This window comes from Hypoxylon fragiforme, assembly GCF_022984875.1.
Source record: "Hypoxylon fragiforme strain CBS 206.31 chromosome Unknown GGS25scaffold_7, whole genome shotgun sequence".
Classification (NCBI taxonomy): domain Eukaryota; kingdom Fungi; phylum Ascomycota; class Sordariomycetes; order Xylariales; family Hypoxylaceae; genus Hypoxylon; species Hypoxylon fragiforme.
In genome coordinates, this window is record NW_026054762.1 from 2,808,964 (window position 1) to 2,826,695 (window position 17,732).

The window sequence follows — 17,732 nt, forward strand, 5'->3', positions numbered from 1 at the left end:
AGCAACTGCCAAGTATCTTTGACGTAAGCTGGTAAAAGCAGGTCTAATTCAGCATCCAACAACACTTTATGAAAAGACGATGACTAAATCAGACGAATAGATACCTACTTAGGCATTGCAGTGCTTATGGAACTTGAAGGGGGCTATGCTGGCTTTAATATCATGATATTTGAGGTACATATGTACGAAGTATGCACCTAGTAAAATGTATCTACGTACCTATTAAAAGCTACGCATTAACTTGAAGCTTGTCGAATTTGAATACGAATTCCGTGTACTGAATGATTGCCTCGTATAATGACCTAACTACTCGACAAGCTGACAAGCTGACAAGTTGACAAGTTGACAAGTTGACAAGTTGAGAAGGTGATTAAAGGAGGGATTCCTGGACCCCTTGGAGGATCGAGTCCTGAGTTGGGCATATTAATGAATATCAAGGTTTGGAAATGAAACATGATAAATCCCTTTGAGCCTTCCATTGCCTTAGAAAGGTATTATACAGTGTTTCTTTCCATACATACCACGGTAGTACAAACAATGTGTGCTCTTTCCGAATCATTGGACATGCTTCCTTTTCAGTGTCAGTATGTTCATTCAAACGCTCTTCTAAGAGAGTGGGTCTAGGTACCCACTAGTGGGGCGCCCGTTCATAAAATAGAACATTAGCGGGTTGGCAAAATTGGCAATGACGACTGTTCGCCAATCGTGCCAAGAAGACTCCTGGGCTTGCTCCACCTTGAGGCTTTTGCTTCTAAATCCACCCCCCTTCTTAAGTGGATAACTACGCCGTAGGTACCTCCAGATTATCGCCAAGCCAGTTTCTGGAACACGATACTAGATTCATACTCCATCTTTGCGACCGCTAATGAAGAACATTGATGAATGTTACAGCCGTAGAGGTGTTGAACAATAATTATAGATAGGTACAGTCAGTGGTAAACAACGTTTGAAGTGGTCACTTATACACGTGTAGACAGCTAGGATACTGTATGTATGTAAGGGCTACCTGGAGATAGTTATTGCTACTTACATATTGTATGCCACATTCTACGGAATGCTATCCAAGTAATCCATGCACGTATTGTACAATACAAACCACAGTGCAACTGCTGTGTAATCTACATACATACATGATAGTAATGTATGTAATGCACGCCACAACTTAAATATACCTTACTTTTCATTCCCGAACCCCCCTTAAGAAGTGCATATTAGGTACGTTTTACTGTTTTGGACCAATTGGCTTCCTGTTTCTGCTTTTTTGATGTCACTCAGAATGTTGTAGACACACCCTCCTTCCCCCTTTGTGCAAAGCCAAGGTGGCTGATCCCTGATTTGCAGACGCTTCGCGTTCCCCTTTCCTTGTTCCGAGCTTCAAGAACATCTCCAAGCCAAGGAAACGACCTTCCTAACACAACACGACCCTTGACTTGCCTACTTTCCACTCTTTTTTCATTACAACTTACACGTCTCGAACCATTCCACTCTTTACATACTCACCATTAACATACTACACTCTTCTCGTCGGCAACTCACTCGTTTATTGTTGTCTATTCGTCTTCATCTTTCAGGTCTTCCATAATCTAATCGGTTTTTTTTGTGGTTTCGACCTCTTAGTACTTCAAGTCGGTTTTTGTTCAGTCTCCAGCCTGCATACTGCATCCCTCATTCGCTTGGGATTGCACTCCATCTTGCACCTCTATTTTCTGTCAAACGCACATCATTGAAACCACTTGATCACACCACCTAATACCTAGTACTGTATCAACATCAAAATGCGCTCGTTCGCCCTCGCGTTCGCTGTAACGGCGGCGAGCCTGGTCCAAGCTGGACCTACTGCTACCGAAAAGGAATTGCCTAGACGGGCCGATGCTCTTCCCACAGTGACTGCTTCTGGTAATGGTACGTACATTTCAAATTCCCTTCCTCTCGATCGTAGGGTAATAGCAGAGCTAATGTCGAAGGGTAGCGTTCTGGGCCGGTGACGAACGATTCTATCTCCGAGGCATTGACTACCAGCCTGGTGGCTCTTCGGCGAACTTGGATCCCCTTTCAGATAGTAACATCTGTAACAGGGACATCGCCAAATTCAAGGAACTTGGCGTAAACACTGTTCGCGTTTACTCGGTTGACAACTCGGCCGATCACACCGAATGTATGCAGGCCCTGAATGATGCTGGCATCTACCTGGTTCTCGACGTCAATAACCCTAGTTACTCTATTAACCGAGACGAGCCTGCCCCATCGTACAACGATGTCTACCTCCAGAGTGTCTTCGCTACCATTGATGAGTTTGTCAAGTACTCGAACACGCTCGCTTTCTTCTCTGGGAATGAAGTTATCAACGACAAGCCCGAGTCTGTAAAAGCCGCTCCTTACGTCAAGGCCACCACTCGTGACATGAGACAGTACATCGGCTCGCGCAACTACCGCAAGGTTCCGGTTGGCTATTCTGCTGCCGATGTTAGTCAAAATCGCATGCAAACTGCCAACTACTTCAACTGCGGTACCGATGATGAGCGCAGTGACTTTTTCGCTTTTGTAGGTCCCCAAAAGAAGAGGAATTGACAAGATACACTTAAAGGAACTAACCGTTTTATCCTAGAATGATTATTCGTGGTGTGCACCGTCCTCGTTTGAGGAATCTGGTTGGAACCAGAAGGTGAAGAACTTTACTGGATATGGCCTGCCCATCTTCTTGTCTGAGTGGGGCTGCATAACAAACGGCCGCACCTTTGAGGAGTTGAGTGCTTTAATGAGCGACCAGATGTCTTCTGTTTACTCAGGTGGCCTCATGTACGAGTACAGCAGAGAAGGCAACGGGTTTGGTATTGTCGAACTTGACGGCAACTCTGACACTGTCAAGGAAGATCCCGAGTTCTCGAAGCTAGCGTCAGCTCTGTCCAAATACCCCACCCCTACTGGTAATGGCGGCTTTACTTCCACCACGGCCTCTGTTGCTTGCCCAACTGTTGACGATGTGTGGGACCTTGAGGACTGGGGCGCTAGCGCCCTTCCCGCAATCCCTGAGGGAGCTGTAAAGGTACACCTGACTCCTTTGGATTCTCCACGAAATGAATAATATCGGCTAACAGATTACTAGTATATGACGGATGGTGCTGGTGCTGGACCAGGCCTCAAGGGCGACGGCTCCCAGAATGCTGGAGGCACTTCGACTGGCACTGCTTCTCCTGGCTCTGGATCTGTAACAGCTACTGCATCGGGTGACAACGGCAGCGGCCGACCAGCCCCACCGATGGACATGAGTATCTTTGCCCTTACAGGCGTTGTTGCTGCGTTCACCCTTGTTGGAACTCTATTGTTGTAGAATGGCTACTCCTTTCAGGAGAGCTTTCTTGGCCGAAATATTATACCAAATGTCGGCGTGGAATGAAGGTGTGTTCCATGAGATTGGCCCTTTAAAATGTTGATTGGATCCTTCCAGGATCAAGGACTTCGTGGGGATACCTATGATCAGTCCGGGGTGGTACAGGGTCAGCTCAGAGACCTTACGACGTATAATGTGGTCTACAACTCAGGAACATGGGAATAATTCGGCGCGGAAATTGAAGGGATGATGGATACTGGATGTGTTCTGGAATGGCCTTACTAGAGGACTGAATCGCGGAAACGCAAGACGGTTTTGGTCCGCAGAGTAACAACTAATGAAATGAAGAACACGGTCACATCATTTGTTACCTAATTCCATTTCCTCGGCGCGGGGACGTCATTGATTCACTATTGCTTTATTACTATTCTGGCCCCTGGCGTTAGTCAAATACGGGTTCCTGTTCATAAGTCAACGCATAGAGGTATATTTCATATAAATATGTACTATTTGGTACTCAGTCACTTGCGTATCGTGTTTGAATATCAAGCCACCTCCTGAGCCACACTAGTCGACGATATATGTAGGTAGATACCTAACCTAGTAAGCACTCGGCTAGCCAGTGACCTCGAGTGTTCGCTCATGGCCCAGCTGAAACATTATTCGGGCTTCATAAGGCTGCCGGCTACTTGACATACACTGGTGTTGCCGTCTCGGACGATCCAAGCTCGGTACCTAGGTGAGGAGACGTAGGGCCTGCATCATATCATATCATTTGCTCGTAAAAACCACCACCTTGACACCGAGCTCCGTGTCCGGCAGAAGCCACACCATCAGCGTCGCAGCGCCCCCGGCGGCGACGGCCCCGGCTTGGATCATCCTGTGCACGATGGTGGCGCCGTACCCGCCCATGCCGGCGCTCTGCAGCACGGCGAAGGGCCGCTGGGCGGCGGCTGCGTTGCTGAGCGTGCTTTGGATGAAGGCGGCTGGGGATCCTGGGGTTGGGGTTAGTTGGGTTTTGATTGGGATGTGTATGTAGGTATAGGGATGTGGGTAGATATATATGTAGGTTATGTGGTTAGGTGGTTAGGTGAGGGTGAGGGAGTATATGCCTACCTCCTGTGATTCCGGCCCCCCCAAATCCTAGTCGCGCCAGAAGCGTGCTCATGGTTTCAACTGTAGGTAGGCGAGGGGCTTGTGGAGGGATGTAAGCAAGGATGTGGAAGCTCTCTCGCCTGCGAATGCTAGGTTTTATAGATATGGTTATGTACTAAGTTAGGTGGTTGTGCAGTACATGTAGCTTTTATTGTAGCTTTCGGAGAGGGCTGAGTGTGAACCCGAATAAGTAGGTTGGTGAGGTTGATTGTGGTTATATGGGAGATGGGGCACATGTATGTATAAAGAGCCTCCGCGGGGGGGAAGGTGAGGGTGAATAAATAATGAGTTACGTGTATACCTACCTAGGGTATGTAGAAGAAGCTGGGACAGAGACATGGAGGTTCGTCGAAAATGATAACTGCATGTATCTGTCTGGTTACGTGTATAACCGTAGTTACCCGTGATAGTGAGTTCTGTTAGCTACGAGCTGTGTCGGTATGCATGTCTTGATAACATCGAACGGGGACTCGTTTGATGGCATTTCGTTTGCAAAGATCAGCTTGTTTGCACCTTCGAAGCCGGATGGATGGCTCGAATACGTATGCAAGTGGCGAGGCTGCTGTGTCAGTTGATCTGATATGGATGTCATGTTCAGCGATGAGGCTAAAGACTCAGCTTTTCCTTGTATGTATTATTGATCAATCCATTCAGTCTTTTACGTAGTGGTGCAAACTGATCCCGATGGAGTAACTCGAGGTCCGTTTGCAAAAGAACCCCCAGGGCCAAGTCGATCGAATCAACGATTAAATAGGCTGTTAATTTCGTCCTACTTTAATCACCAGCAAGTATGGCCATTAGAAAATGCACCTACCTAGCCCTAAAACCTGGATGTTGTAAAAAAAGGGGGGGATGGGGGTGAGGTGGCAAGTCTTGTGTTATAAGGGCCATGACTTTGGGGCTTGGAATAGAATACATACCTATCCATTGTCCCTCAATCTAAGGTATGTACTACTACCTTCTAGCCTCTATTGCACCAATCGGCGTGTGCCGATGAACGATTATATGTAATTATTAATCATTAGCCACAAAGTATCCTGAGGTACATAGTATATCTGGAAAGCCGCCTACTTCGTCTGACGCATCATCATTTATCACATAACGCTCCTAGGTTAAGAATCTTGAACCGTCACAGAATCCAAAACGCGATCTTCTATCAAGCCTCCCTAACAATGACAAGAGATTTCTTACTTTACACAACGACAAAAATGTTCAGCGGTCGATGGTTGATGAGCCCTGTGATGCTGGTGGCGCTGATGGGGGTAATTGTCAAGGTTTATATCTTACCAATGTACCCAGAAGCGGGCAGTGACGAATAGGGACGTTGAGGTAGTGGCAGAGCAAGTATGCATACCTAAGTACTGTAGGTACTTATGAATGCCACACGGGTGCTATATATGCACGTCGTAGAGGAATGGTAGGTTCTAGTTGATGATTATCTAGAAGGTACTAGGTAATTTGCAGCGTTCTTGGGGGGGGCGGGGCTTAAATGGACGATTCTCTCATGGATGGAAGGTAATGAGCACTGAATAACAAGCGTGCATTTTGAGCTTTGTCAATCATTGCCGTATATATTCGTAACAGCCAGTCTCATGCTTTGAGTGTCACTGAGTACAGTGGTCGGTATTCTTCCCCGACTGCCTCCAACCTTGGTATTATCCCTTGATGATGCTCAACCACCTATTTACAAAGGCATTCTCAAACTACCAAGGACCTATCCAGTCCCTAGATCTATACCCAGCTAACAACCTCCAAATCAAGCAGCCCCAGCAGCCGCCTCCGCAGCCAACGCCTCCTTCCGACTCGTGCTCAGGGGGTCGAAGTACGGCCTCTCGCCCAAGCTGACGGCGCGGGAGCCGAGGCGCTCGCCGAGGCCGAGGTCGACGTAGTCGGGGGTGGCGGCGTGGTAGACGCTGCGGTTGTCCCAGATGGCGAGGTCGTTGACGTTCTGCCAGCGCAGGCGGACCTGCAGGTCGTGGTTCTCGACCAGCAGCTGCACGAACCAGTCGAGGAAGCCCCGCGACTCGGCCTCCGACAGCCCGTGGATGCTCTTCACGTGGTGGCCCACGGCGAACACGCTCTTCCACCCCGTCACCGGGTTCGTCCGCACTACCGGGTGCACGGCTTCTAGCACCTCACCCACGTTCTCCGGCGCCCCGCGCTCCGCCGTGTACAGCTTGAACTTGTTCCGGTCCGCTGTCTCGTTGAAGGCGGGCTGTGCGTAGTATGCGGTTAGCGTGTCTAGGAATCCACGCAGTGGCTTGGAGATGCGGTCGTATAGCTCGTAGCCTGAGGCCCAGAGTGTGTCTATTTTTTGCCCAAGCAGATTAGTTTCGGAGCTGGGTAGTTATCATTTTGGATACGTACCTCCTCCAGTCTTGGGTATCTGCGTGAGCCGCAGCAGCGCGTAGTCGCTGGGAATGGGCTCAAAGGTAATATCCGAGTGCCACTGGCCCTTCTGGCTTTGCTTCTTATCGGACCACACGATGTTTTTGTTGTAGAGCTTCTTGGACTGCACCGAGGAGATGGTGCTGATCTCGTCATCCTTGCCCCCGTTCTGGCGCGATGCGTTGATGATTGGGTGGATGTGTAGCTTGGAGGTCGACGGCTTGCCGGATAGCTCGCCCAGTCTCTGGACTAGCTCCTTCTGCAGCTCGTTGTCGATGTTGTCCTGCTTGCGGAAGAATACGACGCCGCGTTGGGATACTGATGCGGACGGGTTAGTCTATATTATATTGGATTGATCTGGGAGTTGAGTTATTCATCATACCTGTGATAGCTAGATCTCGGAGAAGCTCGTCTGAGTTAGGGGCTCGTAGCCATTCGGCCAAGTCTACGTCTACATATTCTCTTCCAATAATCGGAGTGACATCGAATTGCTCGAACTTGTCCAAAGCACCGCTTAGCTTCAGGGGCTCCTTGTGGGCGGTTGGGAGCTTGGGCAGTTCGGATTCCAACTCCGTACCGCCGACTGCCAGTTCATTTTCGGTCTTAGGGCTCTCTTGGGTAGTATCGTTCTGGGAACCGGGGACAAGCTTTTGCTTGATGTGTTCCGCGATTGGAACCACGGTCTCAGTTGCTGATGGTGCCATCTTTCAATAATACGACTTCAATGTATAGATCTAGCAAATACTTTTAGGGTGCGATCGGGAAGCAGGTACGTTTTACTCAAGAACTAATTACTACTGGCCTGGCATGGGGTTCGGCTTTATATACATACGTATCTAGGTAGGCATTTCAATCCACCATTCATAAGAGTCGCAACTGGCCGAGTCCGGCGACCTTAAAGATGGCGTATACGAAACCATTATAACGCCATCCTTGGAATCTTTTGTCTATAGGATCAGATAACCGATCGTGCAAACCGGGGTATGAGTCACGCCTTTTACACGATACACGATAAGATGCTTAGATTGCGGGATGCTATTGCGACGTTGTAACTGGCATGAGGTGTTGTCGAATCTTGATAGGAGTGGTGTTGCCGTTGCGGGGGATTGATATTGTGACATATCCTGTCGGCGTGACGTGCTCACAGCAATTATCATGCCTTGGCTGGATAGATACCTTGTAGATAACTAAATTTTGGTGGAGCGACAGGTATATGGTCGCCCCCTATTCCGTACAAGTGGTTTTTTTCGTGGGGTACTCCGCAAATCGATCGCCCCTATTACCTGATTTCCATACGCACCGTAAACCTTTACTTACCTAACCTCGGTGTATTTGGTAGGTAGGAATATTGACTTATACATGGAAATAGAATGACATACCCAATAACCCTTCTTAAGTTCGAGTATTGGCATTACCCTCCGATTAGGTTATAGGTACTCCTCATGAAATCCTTGCCAGCCTCAACTCATCCTCTTCCACAATTATACCGGGAGATATTCCACCGTTCAGCTTATCAATACACTCATTGGACTTGTTAGATGTGCCATTGACAGATCAGATAACGTTATAACCAAGTTTGAAGCTAGACGGAGTCGCTGGCTATTTCCGTTGCTGCCGAAAATACTGGCGTGAAATCGTGACTGCGTTCCGGAACGCTCTTCTATTCATCTCGACTAACGCTAGTTTAAACGAGTTACGCCTTAACCTACCTAGATCTTGAATGTCGACACCCCCATCGAAATCTCATGTGTCAAGTCCCAAACTCTTGGGGCGGACTGTAATTCTAAACTACCTTAGGTAGGTATCTATTAACACCCAGATCCATGTATAACTGCCCTCAACCCTAATTGTCCAAGCATCCACTTTCATATCAATCAGGCCATCTCCAGCTTCAACATCAACCCAGGTAATGCCGAGTTTCTTCAGTGACCTATCAACCGGACTTGCCCAGAATTAATGTAACCCGGCCCAAATCTCACCAGCTAATCCCTTTGATAGCATGGCCTTCGTGTCAATTTAAGTGAATAGCATGCTTAGCAAGCCGGTCTCGCCCCGAACAACCCCATCAATGCAGAAAATTAATACTTCTAGGGGGAAGGTAACCGCGTAATGGCTTGAATCTTCCGGAGTGTCAGGAGCTTGTCTCTGGCGTGTTCCTGCATAACCAGACCGGGCATATCTGACAACTAAAAGTCGCTTCCGTCCCATGTCATTGCGCAGCAGCACGTGACACCCCTTGGAGCCACCACGGGCGCTTACATGAGTACTTGAATAATTTCTCTAGTCCTGACCCGAAGTTTTAGGATGGGAAGTTGCTAATAATGGAAAGGTTCTTGCTGCTAGCCGTTAAGTAACTTGGAAATCACTCAGCAAAGTAGATATCATGGTCAACGCCACATGTGTTGATACTCCGTAGATAGTCGCGGTAAATGGTTTAGTATGGAAATGGCATTGGGCTAAGAACGCTCTCCAAATTGCTTACATAGGTAGGTACTACCCAATCTTCACCTCGAAATTAATGGACGGCAAGATAGCATGCTACGATGTAAGTAGCTACCAGCCGACAGATGTCGGATGTCCTCTCCATATAGCTTATATTCTATGGCTGACGCCAGCATAGAGTAGCTCACCTTAATCCTGGGATAGGCTTACGAATTAGACATAAAATGTTTCTCTTTCACCTTTGCTCAACCACGTTGAAGAAATAGTAGGAAGGAGTTCCCAGTATCATCTGGATGTGTGTTTGACTGAGAAGTTCTACATCGTGAGAAGCCTATGACATCTTTAGGTATCATGGAACTCATGGACCTCTCTCATCTTATCGAGATGCCATTCAACATATTTTATAACTATGTTTGGTACATTGTGCCCTTTTGCTTCTTTACCTATTGCATAGTCGATGCTCTAATGACCAGGCAGCTGTTACAAAAATCCGAGTATCCTCTTGTGGGAAGCCATTTCATGCTCGTTCCCAGGTTCATACTTAATCTCCAGTATGCGTTGAAGGCGACCGAATTGGCTAAACAGGGCTATGATAAGGTAGGCAATGGTGGTGGTTGCTTGTATTAAAGATGCTTCCATGCTGACATACACTCCATTGAACAGTACCGAAACTCGGCCTTCCAACTGATGCGCAACGAGGGTCCAGTTGTGATTCTACCGATATCCCTTCTCGATGAGATCAGCCGTCTGCCGTCCAATATCGCCGAGTCGTCAGCAGCACTTGAGCGGGATCTACTGGGCTCTTTTACCGGCACGGATTTAATCCTTGAGAGTAAACTGCACCACTCGATTGTACAACGGAAGTTAACGCCGCGGCTTCGCCTGCTCCTACCACGGATAGAGCAGGCAGCTACTGGAGCTTTTATGAAGTATCTCCCTCACAGCGAGAAGTGGACCGAGTTCCGGCCCTATAAATCGTTGAGTTATGTCTCTGCACGCCTCGCTGCCGAGGCCATCGTGGGCCCGGCATTCTGCGAGAACCCCACTTGGTTGCATGTCGCGATTGAGTACACAGAAGCCCGTAAGCCCGCACTCTGACAACAAGTTTCGTATTTTATTTCGATGCTGTTATCTAAGATAATAAAACCGTGTAGTATTCGAAACCGTGATAATATTACGCACTTTCCCGCCGTGGACACGCTCGGCGCTATGTCAGTTTCTTCCGTCATACTGGAGGGGCTGGCGTCTACTTCGCACGGGAAAGAAGCTTCTGGGACCAAGAATCCAGGAGCTCCTGGATATGAACGATGATGGCAAGTGGGAACCACAGGACGATGAACCAGAGGACCTCAATGTGCTGAGTTGGCTCACCAGCCTTGCCAAAGGTCGCGAACGTAACGCGGACGCCTTAGGGCATGTGCTGGTGCTGGTGGCCCTCGGCGCAGTGCATACGACTCTGCTAGGCATGCTTAACGTGCTGTATGATGTGGTGAACGCCGGGGCGCAACTGCAAAACGAGATCTTGGAAGAGATCACTGATGTCTCCGACCGTGGTTGGCACGATAATGGGAACCCGTACGATGCGTTGGAAAAGCTGGACAGCGTGATGCGTGAATCGCAGCGCTTATCACCACCCGTCACACTGGGGATGAAGCGCCTGTTCAAACAGCCATACACTTTTCAGGATGGCACACATATCCCTGCTGATACATACGCTTGCCTGCCCATATATGCCATCGGGAATGATTTGCCAAACCCGGAGGAATTCGATGGGTTGCGAGCGTACCGGGCCGCTCGCAGCAAGGACAATAATGCGGATTCGGCTGGCGAATATCAATTTTCGTCACCATCACCAAACTATCTCACCTTCGGCTACGGCAAGACGGCCTGCCCAGGACGATTCTTTGCCAGTGTCGTGATCAAGACAGTCATTGTGAAGGCGCTTACCGACTACGAGTTCAAGTTCCTATCAGGCGCTGGGCGTCCGAAGAACATCAGTACGAATGATCTCTTATTTACATCTCCTGCGACTAAAATGCTTGTGCGGCGGAAAAGCAAGGGAAGTTGCCCCTTTTGATTGATTCGCTTCTGCTGCAAAAGGGGTAGGAAAGGGGGGGGCATGCCTGACAGGCGTTGAAAGGCGTAGGTAGTTAAATAAGACTCGAAGGACCAAAGTTTAAGGGGTTCAAAAGACAAGAGTTTCTCGGTGGCTGATCTCCTAATTAAAGAAAATAGCCCCCAGGACAAAAAGAAACCCGACTATTTCAGTAAAACAAGCGATTATGTCAAAACAAAGATTTACAACAATCGCATTCTGCCCCTACAATATTCATGATCGGCAGTGTTATGCTGGAATATTTAAGGACGCCGTGATATATTATTTTCCTCGTTCTATTCTGTCATTAGCAACTCATAATTCGAGCTGTATTTCCTACTTTTCTCGTTACATTCTCTCCTACTGGTTAGGCCTCATTCTTTCCTAGATTCATCGGATCAGTAGACTTTAAACGAAATACTTCTCGACTTATCCACCATGGCTAGTTTCGTTAAGCCAAACCGCCCTCTCACTTGGTTCATCACCGGGGCCTCCTCAGGCTTTGGTGAAGCACTATCCCGCCGCGTCCTTGCCAGCGGCCACACACTGATAGCCACATTCCGCAATCCTTCCCACAACCCGGATCTTGTTGCTGAAATCGAGAAGCACGGGAATGGGAGTAAGTGGCTCGTGCTTGATGTTAATGATCAAAGCAGCGACAAGATTATGTAAGTGTTGCAGCAAATACCTCCTTAGGTACCCCCTATTCTGTCTACGTCCGTCACGGGACGTAAGCTTGACATACGTCTTCTAGTGGCATATAGATACTCTATAAGTTCAATAACTAACACATGATGTTACAGTGAGTCCATAGAAGCGTCCGGGCAGAGAATAGACGTCCTCGTGAACAACGCTGGATGTGCAATCGTAGGGGCCATAGAGGTCCTTACCGAAGAGGAGGTGCGAGCCCAGATGGAGACCGCATACTTCGGCCCCTTAAGACTCACCCGTGCCGTTCTGCCTTACATGCGGAAGCGCAGATACGGCGTAATTGTGAACATTAGTAGCGTAGCTGCGATGGAAGCACATGACGCTTTGGGTGCTTACGCCGGCGCCAAAGCCGCACTTGATGGTATGACAAGGGTCCTCTCGAAGGAAATTGCGCCGTTCGGAATTCGTACCCTGACTGTGTCGCCGGGCACTTTCAATACGAACATTGGCAATAACACAGTCGTCGGCAAAAATCCTCTCCCGGATGACTACAAAGGGTCAGTGACAGACCAGACCATGCAGGTTATCGCTGGCCGCATGTTCCAAGCAAAAGGTGACCCGGAAAAGGCAATGAAGGCTGTCTATGAAGTAGTTGTAGGGGAGGGCATTGGCAAAGGGCACGAAACGGAGCCACTTCTTCCACTGGGCCAGGAAACGGTGGCTCTTGCAAAGACGGCGCAAGATCACATTGCCCATGCTTTGGAAGTCTTTGGTGATGTATGCAATAGCGTCACCCTGGACAAGAAATAGAAGTTGCACATACTTGTAAATAGAGCTATAGTACGAAGTAGGCTGGCACCTATTTCTTCGTTCTATGTTGCTCATCCATAGCTAAGACTTAGTAAAAGATAGCCATAGAGAATACTGATATCTGTTAATATCTGTTATAATTATCATTTTGGTTGGATCGTGAATGGACTATGCCATAATGAAGCATTTGGTTACTTTGAGTAAAAGAATATTGTTACCTTTTGACATGTTAAGTGTTTCTCTCCGTTGTATGAAGATTGGACTATGAATTCAGGGGTAGGCAAACTGTTGTAACAACAAGTAAAAGGAAAGGGGACAAGAAAAGGGGGGCTAAATTGTAATGATCTCTTGGCGATTGGCAAAGATAAGATGTGGATTAGATTACGTCAGATACTGGCCAATTGGCGCGGAACAATCGGGGGCAGAATACCTACCCCAACCCCACTAAAGCTGCGGCACCGCAAATCCATTGAAGAAAGTTGCCAGTAAAGAAGTTTAATCGTTAATCTAATCGGGAATCGGGGAATCAACCGCTGAATGACGCGCCCGGGAGCTTCGACCAATTTTTTTGCCTTTTAGAAGCTTCACCCGTTAAAACAACGAGCTTCAGCCATGCACAGGCGAGTCAAACGATACTGTCGACCCATACACTTTGCTAATTACTTATTGATAATCATGTAGTAGCTCCCAAACATAGTTCCCCTCCCATTATGCGGTCGCAATTGGCCCGGCATGTCTTGCGACGCCTTCTTGCGGGCGACTTACCCGCCTTCTTGCCTCCCACCCTCATACGCTCCCGCCCAACATTCCGCAAATATCCCGTGGGATCCAGAGTCGCAAGAACACAGCAGAGAAGAACTTTTTTCAATTTATTCGAAAAACCCCCCAGGGTACTAAAAGAACTCAGTTCCGAGCCGGGTTACGATGTCTTGCTCAAATTCAATGCCGCAGGGAATAATGTGCGACCGCCTACCCGGGTTGAACTTGTAAAGGCATGGCGAGATCTATTTGCCTACAAGATCCGGCAGGGGAAGGTCGTGAACTCTACACAGGCCTTGTGTGCCCATCGAGCCTTAACATATCTATGCGATCAAATTACTCGCAGTCGGGACGAACAACTCACCGCGGATGATCTCCGAAATGCTAGGGACTGTTTACTCGTACCTCCAAGGGACGACTTCACGAACCATGCTGATTGCTTGACGGCCATTTTCAAGGAGTTGCGCACCAGAAATGCGCAAGTTCCCAAGGACTTTTCGGCTTCACTGCTCTCCTTGTCACAATACGGAAGGGCGCTTGAAGCGAGGGATTCGCTTTTCGAATACCTTGCACAGACGGCCAATAAAGAGAGTGAAAGTACCCGTTTAAGCTATTTTATACCGATTATCCGTGGCCTTGCCAAGGAGGGCCATGAGCAGGAACTTCTGGACCTTGCTGCGCAAGCAAAGAAGGCTGGCGTGGAGTACGATCCAAACTTCCATAACATAATGACCTCTTATTTCGCAGATAAGGATAACATCGGGGAGACCAAGCATTGGTTCAATAAACCTATACACAATAAGCTCCCACCCGCCTCCATGACATTATACAAGGTTCTTCAATTTGCTCTTCGGAACAATGAGAAAGAATGGGCTATGGGCATCTATCAGGACCTCATCTCCAAACTGGAGTCTGGGCCGTTACGTTACAATAAACCGTGTTGGGATACATCTCTCCAATGGGCCGTCTTATTACTCGGCAAAGGAATTGACCATATCGAGCACATGATCAAGGTTGCCCAAGAACACACCCGAGAGAAGCCCAGCTCGCAACCCAATATAGGCACGATAAACAGCCTGGTCAAAGTTGCTATCGACAAGAAAGACCCATATCTGGCTGAACGCTTGATGGCATTGTCCTATAAGTTGGGATTCCAACCGAACTATAAGACTTACATGCTTCAGCTAGAGTACCGTGTCCTGGCTGGTGATCTAAATGGTGCATTTGCGGTCTACCACTTACTCCAAGATCTAGACGTAACAACCAAGGATAGGGCGCTTCCAGTTCTGAACTCCTTCATCCGGGCTCTGTGCGCTGCACCGAGTCCTAACCACGACCGGGTACTCGAAGTTACTAGTTATCTCGAAGAACGGAGCGTAACCCTAGAGCCCGAAACCGTGGTATCGCTCTGCATGGCATTTTTAAAGAACGACGAGAAGTTCGAAGTCATAGACACTCTATCGCTTCACACCTTCCACTACAGCATTAACCAGCGCCAGATGGTCCGGAAAGCGTTTGTGGATTACTGTCTGGATAAGAATTATAGCACAGCCCGAGTCTGGGATGCATACGCACTATTACGTCAGTTCTTCCCAGAGGTGGAGCAGGAGCATCGAGCGGCAATCATGGACGCCTTTTTCGAGAGACGCCGCGCCGATATGGCGACGCATGTGTTCGGCCACATGCGCGCCCACGACAATCCACAGATCCGGCCAGTCCTGGAGACATACGTCCGCTTTTTCGAAGGCATCGGCAAGGCTCCGGACGAAGAGAGTCTGAGGACCGTCCACAACATGTTAAAAGTGGACACGACGATCCAGCCCAATACGCGGCTCTACAACGCAATAATGATCGGGTATACCGCATGCGAGCTAAAATACAAGGCCCTCGATTTCTGGACCGAGATCACGACATCCCCCGAGGGACCCACCTACGCATCGCTCGAGATCGTGTTTCGGACCTACGAAATCACCAGCGACGGCGACAAGCTCGCCGACGAGCTGTGGGCCAAAATAAAAAGAATGGACATCGACGTGCCCCAACACGTCTACATCGCGTACATAGCGACCACAGCGGCGCACGGCCACCTCCGGGAAGCCAAGCTGCTTCTGGAGGACGCCGACAACGTCGTTGGGAAACGACCGAATTTTCACGAGTGAGTTATTATCATCGACCCATGCTTTTCCCGAAAAGAATATATAGTGAACAACATGTGGCTAATAAACATTTCTACCACCTATCTAGTCTTGGCACTGTGTTCAACGCGTTGCCTTCCGATGCAATGAAAAAGGAGTTCGAAGTCTGGGCTGCTGTCGAGTATCCCCGAGAATGGGCGGCTCTCAACAACATGTACGCCAAGCGGAGCAGAGAGGGGCTGGCAGTATTTAAAATCGGTCGGGCATGGAAGGCATGATTGATTTGATGATGGATGCGTCATTGGCATTGGTTGGTACTATCATGAGTAGATGTGATGGGATGGATCTTTGTACAACACTAGGTACCTAGGTATTCATACATGCATCTACATACGTCCGGTGTGTCTGTATATAGTAGGTCTGCCTATATAAGAAGAACAATAAGAGGAGGGGAAAAAGACAACCACGATATGTATGGGGGTGGTGGTGTCGTTACAAAATTTCCCATCCGCTCATCAATCAGTACTTGAGATCCTTCTTGATCGTGGCAATGTTCTGCGCGTAGATGCGGGTGTTCTCCCGGATGAGAAGCTCGGGGTGTCGGTGCACGCTGGGGTGCAGGCCGAGGCCGATGGCACGCCGGATGGCCTTGGCCACCTTGCGCTGGTTCGGCGGCCGCAGGCCCGTGTCGGCGGACCGCTTTATCCGGCCGTGGGGCGTCACGAATTCAGAGATGACGGAGAAGTTCTGTTTGGCATCATTAGTATCTTGTCAATATGTTCCTTTTTTTCTTCTTATGCAAATCTTCCAAAATGAAATAGCATAGGGTAGCTTCAATGGTTCGTGACAAGAAGGGGGAAGGGGGGCAAAAACGCACTCGGTACATGTCGAGCGGGTGCAGCCCCAGCATGTCAACGCGGTCCTTCTGGCGGGCCTGGTTGCGGCGCCACTTGCCCATCTCGGCGGGGCTGAGGTCGTGGGGGGCGTACACGTCGCCGACCTTCCAGCGCCGCGTCATCTGCCGCGAGTACCCCTCGTTCTGGTTGCTCTGCTGCATCTCCTCCAAGATCGTCGGCTGCTGCGCCTGCCGCAGCCGGTCGTAGATGTCCGCGGCCGACTGCGTGGCGTCGCCGCGGTTGTTGAAGTCCCGACGGTCTCGCGAGAAGGAGGGAGGGGAGGTGGGGGAGGGGGAGGAGGACGGCGCGGAGTCCATGTCGAGGAGTTGCGAGGTCATGGAGGGGACGTTTCGGCGGACTAGGCATTGAGGGTGGTGTTAGTGGTGGTGATGGCTTTTCTGTTAGTTTCCAATGGGATTGGCGTGCACAACTGACTCTCAAGACATGGTTTCGTTGTGGATAAGTTGGCGACTTGGGATCTGAAAAGCTTGGAGGGGTTCCGCAACGTGGTTAGAATTGGTATGCGTGGTGGCATCGTGGGCGGTTAGCGGGGTTTGACCAATTTGTGATTGAAGTTGGGAAATTAATCCTGAATTGAGGTTGAGGTTGAGGTTGACGTTGTCGAATAAAAGTTAGTTAATGTCACTGTCAAAGATTAAAAACTCGTTCCATGCTTGGAGTTCTGACCCCTGCCGATGGCCCGATGTATGTACATAGTTACCCCACGTTTAATCAATTTTGCAGGGGTCCAAGCTCCTATCTACGGTGCACCATTAGTGCACATCCGACAAAACTTTATTTTTTATTTTCTAATTTCTAATTCCTAATTTCTAATTCAATTTCAACCAACAGCCATCAATCAATACGCTAATGTACAACTTCAACGCCTTTTATCTCATTCAAATAAATTCGCAAAATTCTCAAACTAGTTGCATCTTTGTTGCCTTAATTGGAAAAACTGATAGATATATGGGGTTTTTTTCTTTTTTTTTTTTTTTCAAATCTTAGACCCTTATATTGATTGATCTTTTCGGCCGCTACTGTAGATGCAACTATCCTGAATTCAATTGAGA

General features: G+C 48.7%; 7 protein-coding genes across 7 annotated transcripts; 4 read left to right on the forward strand and 3 right to left on the reverse strand.

Annotated features, from left to right (window-relative positions):
* Positions 1-1,403: 1,403 nt before the first annotated feature.
* Positions 1,404-3,439, forward strand: GGS25DRAFT_501202 (glycoside hydrolase family 72 protein). Its single transcript, XM_049261898.1, has 4 exons — positions 1,404-1,902; positions 1,970-2,541; positions 2,606-3,043; positions 3,104-3,439. The coding sequence occupies exons 1-4, from the start codon at positions 1,776-1,778 to the stop codon at positions 3,326-3,328; spliced, it is 1,362 nt and encodes a 453-aa protein (XP_049115070.1). The 5' UTR covers positions 1,404-1,775; the 3' UTR covers positions 3,329-3,439.
* A 391-nt stretch (positions 3,440-3,830) lies between these two features.
* Positions 3,831-5,441, reverse strand: GGS25DRAFT_501210 (uncharacterized protein). The gene is made up of 3 exons (XM_049261899.1): positions 4,789-5,441; positions 4,445-4,593; positions 3,831-4,323 (listed from the first exon to the last, which is right to left on the reverse strand). The coding sequence occupies exons 1-3, from the start codon at positions 4,848-4,850 to the stop codon at positions 4,100-4,102; spliced, it is 435 nt and encodes a 144-aa protein (XP_049115071.1). The 5' UTR covers positions 4,851-5,441; the 3' UTR covers positions 3,831-4,099.
* Positions 5,442-6,239: 798 nt separating this feature from the next.
* Positions 6,240-7,575, reverse strand: GGS25DRAFT_524077 (TauD-domain-containing protein; the record flags this gene model as incomplete). The annotated part of the gene is made up of 3 exons (XM_049264533.1): positions 6,240-6,790; positions 6,851-7,189; positions 7,254-7,575. The coding sequence occupies 3 exons, from the start codon at positions 7,573-7,575 to the stop codon at positions 6,240-6,242; spliced, it is 1,212 nt and encodes a 403-aa protein (XP_049115072.1).
* A 2,163-nt stretch (positions 7,576-9,738) lies between these two features.
* On the forward strand, positions 9,739-11,520 carry GGS25DRAFT_533502 (cytochrome P450). Its single transcript, XM_049265678.1, has 3 exons — positions 9,739-9,910; positions 9,977-10,394; positions 10,468-11,520. Exons 1-3 carry the CDS (start codon positions 9,779-9,781, stop codon positions 11,388-11,390), a joined length of 1,473 nt encoding a protein of 490 aa, XP_049115073.1. The 5' UTR covers positions 9,739-9,778; the 3' UTR covers positions 11,391-11,520.
* A 150-nt stretch (positions 11,521-11,670) lies between these two features.
* GGS25DRAFT_501215 (uncharacterized protein) lies at positions 11,671-13,194 on the forward strand. The gene is made up of 2 exons (XM_049261900.1): positions 11,671-12,983; positions 13,088-13,194. The coding sequence occupies exon 1, from the start codon at positions 12,321-12,323 to the stop codon at positions 12,867-12,869; it is 549 nt and encodes a 182-aa protein (XP_049115074.1). The 5' UTR covers positions 11,671-12,320; the 3' UTR covers positions 12,870-12,983; positions 13,088-13,194.
* Positions 13,195-13,579: 385 nt separating this feature from the next.
* On the forward strand, positions 13,580-16,041 carry GGS25DRAFT_524080 (complex I intermediate-associated protein; the record flags this gene model as incomplete). Its single annotated transcript, XM_049264534.1, has 2 exons — positions 13,580-15,783; positions 15,873-16,041. 2 exons carry the CDS (start codon positions 13,580-13,582, stop codon positions 16,039-16,041), a joined length of 2,373 nt encoding a protein of 790 aa, XP_049115075.1.
* Positions 16,042-16,282: 241 nt separating this feature from the next.
* Positions 16,283-17,194, reverse strand: GGS25DRAFT_524081 (ribosomal protein S18; the record flags this gene model as incomplete). Its single annotated transcript, XM_049264535.1, has 3 exons — positions 16,283-16,510; positions 16,641-17,017; positions 17,095-17,194. 3 exons carry the CDS (start codon positions 17,192-17,194, stop codon positions 16,283-16,285), a joined length of 705 nt encoding a protein of 234 aa, XP_049115076.1.
* Positions 17,195-17,732: the final 538 nt, after the last annotated feature.

Coding starts and splice junctions, on each gene's coding strand:
- GGS25DRAFT_501202 (XM_049261898.1), top strand. CDS start 1,776: ATGCGCTCGTTCGCCCTCGCGTTCGCTGTAACGGCGGCGAGCCTGGTC. Junction 2,542..2,605: donor GCAGTGACTTTTTCGCTTTT/GTAGGTCCCCAA, acceptor GTTTTATCCTAG/AATGATTATTCGTGGTGTGC. Junction 3,044..3,103: donor TCCCTGAGGGAGCTGTAAAG/GTACACCTGACT, acceptor ACAGATTACTAG/TATATGACGGATGGTGCTGG.
- GGS25DRAFT_501210 (XM_049261899.1), bottom strand. CDS start 4,850: ATGCAGTTATCATTTTCGACGAACCTCCATGTCTCTGTCCCAGCTTCT. Junction 4,594..4,788: donor GCTTCTTCTACATACCCTAG/GTAGGTATACAC, acceptor AACTTAGTACAT/AACCATATCTATAAAACCTA. Junction 4,324..4,444: donor GGGGGCCGGAATCACAGGAG/GTAGGCATATAC, acceptor CCCCAACCCCAG/GATCCCCAGCCGCCTTCATC.
- GGS25DRAFT_533502 (XM_049265678.1), top strand. CDS start 9,779: ATGACCAGGCAGCTGTTACAAAAATCCGAGTATCCTCTTGTGGGAAGC. Junction 9,911..9,976: donor CTAAACAGGGCTATGATAAG/GTAGGCAATGGT, acceptor TCCATTGAACAG/TACCGAAACTCGGCCTTCCA. Junction 10,395..10,467: donor GATTGAGTACACAGAAGCCC/GTAAGCCCGCAC, acceptor AAAACCGTGTAG/TATTCGAAACCGTGATAATA.
- GGS25DRAFT_501215 (XM_049261900.1), top strand. CDS start 12,321: ATGGAGACCGCATACTTCGGCCCCTTAAGACTCACCCGTGCCGTTCTG.